Genomic DNA, 12,432 nt, shown 5'->3' on the forward strand with positions numbered 1-12,432 from the left:
AACTCAAAAAAATTTCAACTAATTTGGATTTGTCACTAGAAAAACAAATCCTACTAAAAATCCAAGCAAAAATGGATTAATAACTATTCTTATTAATGAAGCACAAGGAAAGGACTTAATGTCATAAGCAGAGTTAAGGTTTAGGAGCCTGTGTATCCAACCACAACTTCCCCCTTCTCTACTGCCCATTTCAGTGCTACTTGCTTTCATTCTCCTGGTCCTCAGGAGGGTAAACGAGCCCCCGAAATTCCACATTGACATGGATCTCTATTCCCAAGATCAAGGCAACCTTCAAAAGGATGAGCTGGAGCTGACGGATACCTGCAAAAAAAAAGGCAGATGATAAAGAAATAGAAGAAAAAGAGAAGAGCACAAGTGCCCATGTGGACATTACTGATACCCTGACTTAAAGGCCAGCTGCTACTTTCTTCTTTTTCAGGTAACTTTGGCAATGGGAATGAAAATTAATGTGCAAAATTCAATTAATTTGAAGGAAAATACCTTACTGCCATATTTCAGATACTGCAATGAAAAAAATCCTTCACTTAAACACTGTATTTTAGCTGGGCTGATACACAAAAAAAAGACAAAATGCATAAAAAGATGGAAGAATAAAAATGAAAAGAAATTAGAAGGAAAAAGCAATCTGCAAGAGTGAAGTTATGAAGATATTCCAGCTTTACCATTTGTTGCCAAATAAAAAAAAAAAAAAAAGACAAGATACAGACTGGTGGGCAACACCTGTCTGTGCCATGTACAGTCAATTTTGGGGACAAAAAAAGAAAAGAAAAATAATTCCTGCTCCACCAAAGCATTCAGCTTTCAAAGAAGACTGATTTAACAGAACTTAAAAATCATCAAGATTATTTCTCAATTTTAACACATAACCATCTATTTAATCAAAACATATCTTCATCTCTCTTCTAAAAATTAACAAAGCCAAAACTGTTCCTCCTTTCTCCAGACTGAAATTCACAAGAATGTTCAAAAGCATGCACTAATTTTTCTTTACAAGTTGCTCAAGAGAAACAGAATAATGTGGCAGCTGCAGGAATGTATCAGCAAAAAATAGGAAGAAAAGAAAAGAAAAAGAAAAAAACTTTGAGCTTTAAGTGTATTTTTCAGTGTAGGAAGAAGCTGTGCCTAAGGAATGTCTAAGAGATGACAGATAAACACTGCATGTTTTAATCTCATGACTAGCCCAGAATGCATGATGCAAAGCTGTACCATTATAACTCGAGAGCAGGGTCTGGTGCAGGCTGAATTTTCATTACCCCACACCCTTCCCCTCGTTCCCCCCAGGAAGAAGCAGTGCTGCTGTGTCCAGCCCTGGCTGTACTTACTGATGTGGTCTATGGATCCTGCACAGAATTTGCCGTAGAACTTTTTGGCGCCGAGGCCCCTCAGGTCGTGGATGGTGAAGGGCCACAAATGCAGCACGTTATTGCGGGAGAAGGCATCCCTCTTCTCTATCACCACCACCTTGGCTCCCAGGAACGACAGGTCGATGGCTGTACGAAGGCCACAGGGTCCAGCCCCAATTATCAGACACTGAAAAACAACCAGCACAGAGTAACTGGACAGTCCTAGGAGGAAATGGATATTTCTGCAGCAGCTTTCGAGCATCCCACGGCTCTTAAATGTATTCTTTGTCTGAAACATAAGCTGAAATTTCAGATCAGTCTTTCTATTTCTACCTGCCCAGTTCTGCCATTCATATGGTTAAAGCAATAACCACAGCCTGAAAATGAAGTATATTGCAGAGAAGTGAAAAGACTCAGGAAGCAGGCAAGCAAAACTGTGTGCTTGCAGCCATTGCTCTAAGAAGAGCTGCCAAGTCATACTTTCTAAGCTATGTAACTACCTGGAGAACAGCAAAATTTCTGAAGGCTTCTCTCTCCCACATTCCATTTTTTTTTTATTAAACAAATAAACAAACAACAAAAAAACAAACAAAAAACAAAACAACCCCCAAAAAACAAAAATAAAACCAATGATGAGCTTTCATCTCATCTCCCAAACCCTGAGCTGGCCTTTCTTAAGAATATCTTCAGTAGCATTGCGACAGCTACAGCAGATAAACATAAGACACTCATGTTTTTATAAACACCATCATTTAGAATAACAGAATAACAGAGTAGCCAAGTCAGAGCACTCTAATTTATGCCTTTGTTGGTGCTTTGGTGCTTCTACTACTGCAGCAAAGGAGGCTTTGGGGAAGTAAACATCACGTAAAGATGAACTTTGTGTGACCAGAGAAATCTTTTCTCCAACTCAACCTTTGTCGTAGGGAAGGCCTTTCACCTTCTCTTATCTTTTTTCCACTCTAGTCACAAACACCATCAGATGCTAATAAACAACTTGAGAATGTAAAATATGTGCGTGTCTAGTGGTGAAGTACCTTCTGAGAACAGAATGATGCAGCAAAATACTTTTAGATTAAAAAGCCAAGATAGTTAAGAGCCACTTCTTAACCACAGAAACTGAGGTCCACAGAGAAAGTGTTGGTATGTGCAGTCACATAAACACAGTACACAGTCCATTTTGTCATATCATTACTGTACTTTGATTTCTACTGAGTAAACCAGAGACAGGGAATAAAGACCTTGTTACAGAGGTGGCTGCTGCTGCCCTTGATTCTTTCCCAGATCCTTATGGCTGCACAAGAAAACCTCTTTGAGAAATTCTTAAATATGTCAAAATTTAACTATCAGCCAGTGTTGTGATAGACAACCAATCCCAAAAAGCAAAACTTCATGTTCAGTGGTCATCCCCATTGGACAATTTTAGAATGCTGCCACATTCTCACCACTTATTCTGGGGCATAAACTCTGCAAGCACCACGGAGCTGCAAATGTAAAGCCTGAACGATGGAAAACCAGTACAAGTTACAGCAGCGATGACACAGCTATTGACATGCAAATTCCACGTAAGACTACTGAATGAGATAAGAAATGACACAAATCTGAGGGCAGAGATCAAAGTCTAGACAACAGGGAAGGGAATAATAACACCACTGCTTTTTTAGTGGCTTCAGGAACCTGAAAGCATCTGGGACAGAAGGCACACCCAACCTCTGAGCTAATAAATACCTAAATAAAACTGTATATTGAACAGGTGTCCATTTTGTAATCTGATATAATGAATCATAGTTAGGATTATTATTTTATAATAATAATTTATAATAACATTATCATATATATTATCATCTATAATATTGTAATTATTTATAATATTTATAGTATAATAATATATTTTATTATATATACTATATCCTTATTAGGATACAGTATTAGGATCTACTATATCATACCAATTTAATATTGCCTTCTTTGTAGGTAAGTGTAACTCCCAAACACCACCTTGCCTTTCTTTTTTTAAACTTTTCAGAAAATTAGCTCAGCATAACATACTTATCCAGGTAAGAATTTTGCTTGGCTGACAACTGCAATCTTCAAAGAGCCTGGATTTCAATAAGAAACAAGAGCACACTGAATTGGGTGACCTTCATACTTTGACAAATTTCCACATATAAAATATTTATGATGGAGTACACAACAGCCAAGGAATTGTACTAAAATCAGACTATTCAAACTCAGGTTTCATGAAATTATAAACTAGTTGCCTGCAATTTTGTCACAGGAACTTAAAAGGTTTTTTCTCTCTCTCTATATCCTTCCTCCCTCGTAGGGATGTGGTTAAAAGCATTTAGGTTATGTTTAAGATTCTAGATGTGCTGGATATAAAATACTCTGGTATGTAATTTATGGTCAAAGCTGCCTTTTTTTAATACCATCAGAAAAACCATTAAATTATGTTGTTATAAAACATCAATTCTAAGCGCAATTAAAAATAGAAAATATTCTTTTCCAGTTTCAGATATCCCATAAAAACCCACCTTCTGATACTCTCAGTCAGCAGTGACCCCGTGACATGCCAAGTAGAGCCAAATAAAGGCAGCTACTGTTATTCCTTGTTCCCTTTCCCTTCAGTGACTCCAAGCAATTGCTGCAACTCCCTGCACTGAAGCTGTCTCACCCCTCAAAAACACTTCTTGCTCAAGATCTTTCAGACAGATTAAATTAAGTTTCCAGTAACAACGCCATGGTAATGGAACATCAAATGCAAACTGAAATGCTGTATTCTCTGTATAACCAATGAAGAGAGAGCACCATTTGTAACTATTTACATTTGAACAACCCATCGAGTCCAAGACACTTTTGTGAACTCTGTTTATCTGAATTCTGGTTAGCCTGGATGCTGGCCATGTGCACAAACTGCCCAACTCCAGGCACAGCACCTCATCCTTGAACAATTTTTAAATGGGCAATTAAGAGCTATCCTACGAAGTATGAAAACTTCAGAACTGGTTTATGTTCAAGTGTACAGAAGCCAGGCTTCCTAATGAAATGACTGACTTCTGTTCTGACATGGATAAAACCCTAATCTTTATTTTAACTTCTATCATCTCCACATGCCCACTTAAATTTCTGTACCTTTTAATAAGCAGTTTGCAAATTACATTAAACATTAGGAATATAAAGCTAAGTGAGTTAGGAAAAATCAGACACGACTCAGTTCTCAAAAGGCCTCTGCTTTGAACAGTTAGGATTATCTCTTAGGAACTGCATTTAAACATTTAATGGCAGATACTATTTGGATAGGAAACAAGAAATTAATAAAAACATAGATGAAAAGATATGTGGAATACATAGTGAAATTCAGTTTAAAAAATATGTCCACTGCAGTCATTGCTCACTCCCACCACTGTGGTCCTTCACACCAACACCAGCAAGTTCTGAGGTTTCTCTCACCATTCAATTCCATCTCATCATCAATCATTTCCTCATCATTCAATGAGGGACAGTCCCACACAACCTCATGAGTCTCTCTGCTTATCTCACCACCACATGCTACTTCTACAATCACTCTCTTGATCCCAGTTCTCCAATTCCATTCTCACTCTCTTTAACCTGGCTTTGGTGCATGAAATAGGTTAAGCTTTTAGATGATACAAAATCCCTAGCAACCTCTTCAGTCAAACATCACTCCCAGGATGCTTTACTCTTTTATTCACTTTATAACTGTGCTTGAAGAGAGGTTTTAAAGACACTTGGCTACAAAGCACACCCTTTTCTGATGACTTCTGAGCTTCAGTACTCCTCTGGGTCTCATTCCTCTCACTGCCAACTTCCTGGAGGCTTCACCCATGATCTCATGTGTGATCTTCCTCAATAAACTGTCTTTGCATCACCTCATTCAGAGACACTGCTTCAAATCAGCTTTGGCAGAGCTGTCAATTCACAAAACTTGTCCAACTCAACACCTGGCTACTTTTTGGCCAAGATAAAAATCTCTACCTTTCTGACATTTCCTTGTGGCTGCCTAGTTGTTAATTCAAGCCCAATACAACCAAAGGGAGCTCTAATGTCCTTCTGAACTCAGCTCACCACCTCCCTTTGAGATAAATGTCACACTTGATTTTCTGGATGCCTTTCATAGCTGGATGTCACTCTCCACTCACATCTGGTTTTTTGTATGCTCTCCCAATCAAGCACTATCCACTTATCTGCCCATTAAATCCCTTCTTTAATGTTTCATCTCTATTATTGAACCAACTTTTTCCACAGTGTTAACAAATACAGTCAGAGCCTAGATGCAAAAATCACTCTTATTGTCTATTATTCAAATAAGTTAAAAACCACTACATCTTGCTCCCTCCATCTCTTTGTCATAAAAACATAAACCACTTATCTTCATTTCAAAGACTTAAACACCCTCATTCAGGTCAAGCCATTATGTTTCATTCAAAGTAAGAACAATTCCTGAATCTAATGAATGCACAGAGCAATCAATTTTGCAGAAAATTTAGAATTTTTCTCCATGATGCTCATAGAGCTTGGAAGGCCTGTTCCTAAGCATACACAAAACCCACTACATTATCTTCAGGTAGATCCTTCCTTTCTTATGTTGCCTGAAAAATGTAAATTTTTAACAGTGGTTGGATTCTTGGGGTGCTGAAGCTACTGCCCACTGTGACTACCAACAATGGCCAATTGTTTGATTTTCAGAGTTTACCAAGAGTAAGTAGTAATTCATTATAAATGCCTTCATCCATATGAAAATAGGCACTGGAAAGTGAAACAAGATAAACAATTAAGAAATTAGCATAGCCTTCTAATAACCAGTTGGGGGAAAATCTAAGGTTACAGATCTGAAATGACATTCTCTGAACAAAATATATTTCTGCCTCAATTCTATACTGAGGAATTACCCATTGATTCTTCCAATTAAAGTATTTCCTTCTCTCAAAAGGTGACTATTCAAGAGAAAGAGCAGCACCTATTGTCCTCAATGAAGGAGGATAGAAACCTGTTCTAATTTTATCCCATTCTGCACTATTTACCTTTTTTAAAAAATAAGAGTGCTTGGTTATTTACAAAACCAACTTAATTCTATTCACATTTCAGTAAATGATATAAAGAACTGCTTTCAAACTGTACTGTCCAAGGGGTACAGCACATAAATGCCAGCTCACAATAATTCAGGTTAAAAAAAAAGGTAAAATGCTCTGTGTGTGTGTGTGTGTAAAAGCAGGAATTCCTGCAGTAAATACCACACATACCAACCTTTTAGAAAGAATTGGTATGAGTTTCCACAGTATATTTTTTTTCTTTGAACCTGGAATAGAAATGATCACTTTCTAAATAATAGGAAAAAGTCTGCTTTGCCAAATTGGTTTTCTTGAGAGAGTCATGAGAATTTTCAAATTAAAACTGGATATTTCCAAACATGCATATTTTGTATCCTAGACTCCAACAGCACACATTCCTGTTACTGTCAAAATGCAAAAAAGAAGTTAACCAAGATTAAAGGTTTACCAATTAAAATTTTCCAAGCCATCTATCTATAGGACCAATGCCACAAAAACAATGTAAGAACATGCTGGCTGCTTCTCCTGAATAAAATACAAACATTCAGGTGGGCAGTCACACCTGGTGGTGACAAAAGGAATTTCTCATTGCTGATCAAAGGTTAAAATTGTCAGAACATTCCTGAAACTTCCCTGGGCTTACAGTGACACCAGGCAATATCTTTCTACATCCATCCCTTTTTACTGGGTATCCCAGAGGGATTGGGTAATAGCAGCCTGGACCATGGGGACTGAACTTCTTACCTTCGTGTTGGCGCATGCTTTCCCCTTCTTGTAGTCCTTGTGGCTGCCTCTTTTATCCAATTTGGCCCACAAGGCTTTGGCTTTCCAGTAATTGAGCTTGGACTTGAGTTTGTGATAGAAGGAACGATAGTCCTTGGGCTTTAGTTCTAGGTAGTCACAGAGCTCCTGGAAAGCCTTGAGAGTCCCCTTGCAGGTGGAAGCCTGGACAAATCTGTCGAAGAGAACATGAGCCTGGTTCACCTTGTCATTTTTACTTTCCTCCATGCTTCACACGTGGCAGCTGCCCAGGGGGGCAGCTGTACTCTTCCAGTCTGCCAGATTTCCTGATGTTGTTCTGCTGAGCCACTTTCACCTCTGGCTCACAAGCATTATTAACCTATAAAATAAAAAGAAGAAAGTGTCACTAAACTTGCTCTTTCTTTTTCAACATTTTGTCTAAGCCTGCTGAATTGAGCCCAGATTCCAAATCAGTCCCCAGCTGATTGTTATCCCATGGATTTCTACACTGAGCCTCACTGCAGACAACAGCACATCTCTGCAGAATCACAAAATACTTTAACCTGAGCCAGTGCCTCAAAAGTTTTATCAAAACTCATTCTGCATGAAGAGCAGAGAAGTTACAAGTAAACAGGCAGATGTTACATGATGTCTGGAAGAGGGCAAGAGGTTGTAAAAACAGAACAGGCAGACCTACTATGTCCCAGTTACTGTGTAACAGCACAGCAATGGTTGTGGGCTGCTCTTAAAAATACTACTGCCACAGAGCACTTCAAGAGTTGGCTCTCCATCAGTAGAATAAGCTTTGGTGCCTTCATTCTAAAAAGACATGTGTCTTTGGTCATGATAAATAGAGATGAGAGAGGATGGCATAGCACAAGCTGATACAGAGTCCTTGGAGTCCTTGCCAAGACTGGCTTTTGCACAGTGATGGTTACTGTGATCTTAAAAATAAGTTAAACCTGCTAATAGCAATCCATTTCTTAGGAAAATATGTCAACTGAAAAAAAGGAAGCCTGTCTGTGTTGCATCAAGCAGTATAGATATATCCCTTACCTAAAGCCTGTACACGTATTTCTGTCAGTAAATGAGCAGCATAAGAGTTAAATGTGGCTGCTCCATGAGCTTTCTAAGATTCCCATACTAATTCATCTATTCTGTGGTTTTCAACTGCTTTTGATATGCAGGTCCATACAAAATTTTAGGTGGTAGCTGGGGTCTACTTTAATCTGTTGGGTCAGATCTGCTGTCATGAGCTGTGCTGCTCCTTTCTGGGATCCCTCAGAAGCAGGCTGGAGACCTACAGAATCAATTCTTTGGATCACAATTAGAGATTTTGTTTGAAGAATAGATATCTTCTCTTCCTCTCTCTCTCTTTTATATATAATAAACCTTTTTCCTTCTTTTATACATAGTACTAGAGTACATACACTAGCTTACCCTGCTTGCTGAGAAAGAACACATGCACCAACTGGGGAAGTGAAAGCGCTTCTGTGGTGCTTTTTGCCCTTTGTTTTTTGTGCAAAGGGTATTAAAGTAAAAAGGGAAATATGTGCACTTGGATAAAACTTTTTAGATTCTCACCAGCTCTTTTCCTGCTTCCAGCAGACAGGAAGCCAAGTCAAACATTACAGCTCATGTCTCTTCCCCTCCCCTATGACAGCTCTCCAGTAGTTTATTTCGGCACTCCTGCTTTTCAGCCAAACATGGTATTTATTGTTTATGTTTAGAAATGGCAAAGGAGACCTGGAAACTTTTACATAAGCCACAAATTGGTAGTCTCTAAAAATAAAAGTTCCTACAGAAGTCAAAGTATAACAATGGGTTATAGTGCAGAATGCAATTCTAACTTTATTAGGACAACTGCCTTAGAGGATTCAGTACCCATGAAGCAGTTTTTCTAACTGGCTGATAGTGATGCCCATGTCCATAGCAGTACTGCTCACTAAGCAAATTTGAAGTGTTTTCCTTATTTTCCATCTTAACTGCACTGTTGTGAAGCTGGAAACATGCTCCAGGGCTTGTACTTCAGGGAAACCACTGCACTAGAGGCCTAAGCCACAGAACCCTAAAATGGTTTGGTTTGGAAGGAACCTGTAAAGTCACATAGTTCCAACACCCCTGCCATGGGCAGGGACACTTCCCACTAGATCAGGTTGCTCAAAGCCCCATCTAATCTGGTCTTGAGCACTTCCAGGGATGGGGCTTCTCTTCTCAGCTTCTCTGAGCAACCTGTACCAGTGTCTCAGCACCCTCTTAGTGAAGAGATTCTTCCCACTATCCAACATAAACCTGCCCTATACCAGCTTGAAGCCATTCCCCCTTGTCCTATCATTCATGTCCTTGTAAAAAGTCCCTCTCCACCTCTCTTCTGGCCCCACCAGGTACTGAAGGCCTGTCTCTCCTCAGAATGTTATAAGGCGCTCCCACAAAACACCTCTAACGCTGAAGGAGTCATTTCAGTGTCTCTGTGTCATACAAACACAATAAAATACCTACAGTCTAAAGTCATATGCCTCATTAATCAGCACAACATTCCAAGCTGAATTATGTTCCCCCCACTTCTTGCACCCCCACTCTACCACCCAAACACTCACTTTACACCAGTGCTGATGACTGAGACTTCTGCAGAAATAGCAACACGAGTTACATGACCTAAATTAAGACCTAAATTTTGGTCTGTTAGTCCACATTCCACTACTGATACAGCCAGATGTAAAGACAGCATAGGGAACATTTCTTACTCTTGCTTCTCCCATAGCTTTTCACCAAGGAAGTGAAGCAGCATTGGTTTAGCACTGCTCAAACCCCAAAGTTAAAACCCAACCTCCTTTCACTCTAGGAACTTACTGCTGTGTGTCTGAGGTTTGCCAAGCCAGCAGCCAAAGCTGCAGAAAGCAGGTCATTTGAGCCAGCACATTCCAAGGGGTACCTTAGCATGGCAGCTGTGCCCAAATCCCATTTCACACACGCTGGGAAATCAGTTATGCCCACAGGTGAAACACCGAGGCTTAAGTCACCACGTTAGGTCACTCCCTAGAACTCTGCATTCCTGATGTAAACACCCCTTGGAATCCACGAGCAACACGTCAGAGAACATGGAAATTACAGGAGGAAAGCAAGGGCAGGCAAGAATTATTTGCCAGGTTTCCAGGGTATTTGTGTGCCTTGCTGGCTGTTCTGCAGGGCTGCAGTATCCTGCATGTTTTGTCTCGAGGCAGCTGATTGCTGACTCAGATGCTCTGTGAATTCCTTGGCTCCCGCGTTGGGCGAGAAAGACAAAGCCCGTGGAAAAACTCATGCAAGAACAGTGTTCACGTTGCTATTTACAATAATAGCAGGAGGTTGTCACTGACTCATGGCTCCAAGTACCCTCAGGACCTCCAGTACTCACCCAGGACAAAAGAAACCAATGGAAAACACAGAGATGCAGGCAGTGAATAATTCCAGGTGGTGGTTCCTTCCCACAGTCACCAGAGACGCAGGAATATGAATATTTTATCAAATGCACACACGAGAAAGAAAGCCCAGTGCCCTACTTCTGCCAAAGCCAAGAGATAAGAGGAGATTTTGCAAATTCTACAAATAATGAATTTGGTTGTACAAATTGAAGCTCTGCAGCAAGTGTTGCAAACGCAGGGCTTATATATTCCAGGCAAATCAACTCCCATTATAGGAGTTACTGCCCCCTCTACATTTCCATTCTCATTTTGTTCAAAGTGTTCATTCAAGCAATAACTTGAGCCTGAGGGGAAAAAAAATTCTACACGAATATATTTTTCGGCCATCTCTTTTTTGCCATCAGAAATTATTGAGTTAATTCCACCCACATTCACAACTTGTTCTCTCTAGCCTAAATCAGGAGTGAATAAAAGATTTGCCAAAGTAACTGCCCAGCTGCACTTCAGAATGCTGAGTTTCTCTGAGCACAATGTAAATGCTTTCTTACATTTATTTCACAGCCAGGCAAACACCCTTGACAGATGCACCCTTGACAGACGAGCCTCTGAGAAGACAGGCATCGAGAAGAAGAGGTAATACCACATGGAATTTGAAAACAAACTGGTCCATGATCATAAAACCACTCTCCAGCAACATTCTCTATGCCCTTGCCTTCCTTCCACGGCCCCTTCTGTAGCTTGTTCCTAGGCAAGACTCAGTAAAATGCTCTGGAAACTGAAATTACTGCGGTACCCAGGCAGCCAGGACACACTTGGAACTTGGCTAGCAAAAGCCTAAGCACAGATTATAGTTAAGCTTATGCTACAGACAGTGGGGACACCTATTTTTGTCTCTCTCCTCCACCCAGCCTCCAGTTTTCTTGTAGGAAACCAATTACCTTTGAGGCTCTTATTCCTTGTTGAATCTGGATGAAATTGTTCAAAAGTTACTAAGGATGAACTGAAAAGCAGATGAACAAATGGCTCAATCCCATAAGCCTCCTTTCTTTAGGAAGTCACACACACACAAAAAAAATCTTTATTCCAACAAATGAAAAAGCTCTGTTTTAATTTCCAAGATTTAATTTCTTTTACTTTGAGCTAAAACTGAAAAAAATGGATTTTCTACAATATGTTCATGACTTTCTAAGTGATCACAGGTACCAAAAAGTACAGCTTTAGGGCAGTGGTAAGAGTAGGGAACAGATGGCAAAAAGAGGACAATTTTGACAAGAAAAGCTAAAGCCAAAACTGGCAACTATTTTAGCTCCATATTATGCAGAGCAAGAAGGGGAAAGCAGGAGGACAAAGGCGTGGCTGCCATTGTTTGCAGCTTCCCTTTTACACCAGATGGAAAAGGGGCACGTCAGCACTGTCCACAGCGTGTTTTGAGATGGGATTTAGATCTGTTCCCGTTCATAATATTCGAGACTCAAGCAACTAAGCTGTCACAAAACTGTGTTTTAATACACCTGTTAAACTTGGTCTGGTCACTTCTGCCCACCACATGGGACTTTTGGGTCTCCACCTCTTTCCTGTCTACCCTCCCTCTCAAGCTAGGCCAAAAGTGGGAGAAAGAGAAACCAAATACAAACTTGACTGCAAATACAAGAACATGTTCTTAGCACTTACACAAACGATTCGTAGAATTCTCATGTCAAGAAAAATTCAACCCAGTACTGACTTGAGAAGCAATGCTGATTATACACAAGAGCATGGAAACGTACAAATACAGAAGCAGTTACAGAAAATATTTTGGTTCCCAAATTCACATCAACGTACAGAAGGAAAAATGTGTATGCTGCTTATTACTAACCA

General features: G+C 39.8%; 1 protein-coding gene across 26 annotated transcripts in view; it reads right to left on the minus strand.

The window, feature by feature from the left end:
• MICAL3 (microtubule associated monooxygenase, calponin and LIM domain containing 3) overlaps positions 1-12,432 on the minus strand; it is a 170,603-nt gene that overhangs the window by 96,295 nt on the left and 61,876 nt on the right. For all 26 annotated transcript variants that reach the window (XM_014259305.2, XM_088054966.1, XM_088054968.1 and 23 more), the window contains exons 2-4: positions 7,178-7,553; positions 1,344-1,551; positions 205-321 (exon numbers count right to left, since the gene is read on the minus strand). In XM_014259305.2, the coding sequence (XP_014114780.2) occupies positions 205-321; positions 1,344-1,551; positions 7,178-7,441 (589 nt within the window). In that variant the 5' untranslated portion in view covers positions 7,442-7,553. The remainder of the gene's footprint in view (positions 1-204; positions 322-1,343; positions 1,552-7,177; positions 7,554-12,432) is intronic.

This window comes from Pseudopodoces humilis, chromosome 5, assembly GCF_049639895.1.
Source record: "Pseudopodoces humilis isolate 2021_Gansu_Grassland_sample_001 chromosome 5, ASM4963989v1, whole genome shotgun sequence".
In the NCBI taxonomy this organism is placed as follows: Eukaryota; Metazoa; Chordata; class Aves; order Passeriformes; family Paridae; genus Pseudopodoces; species Pseudopodoces humilis.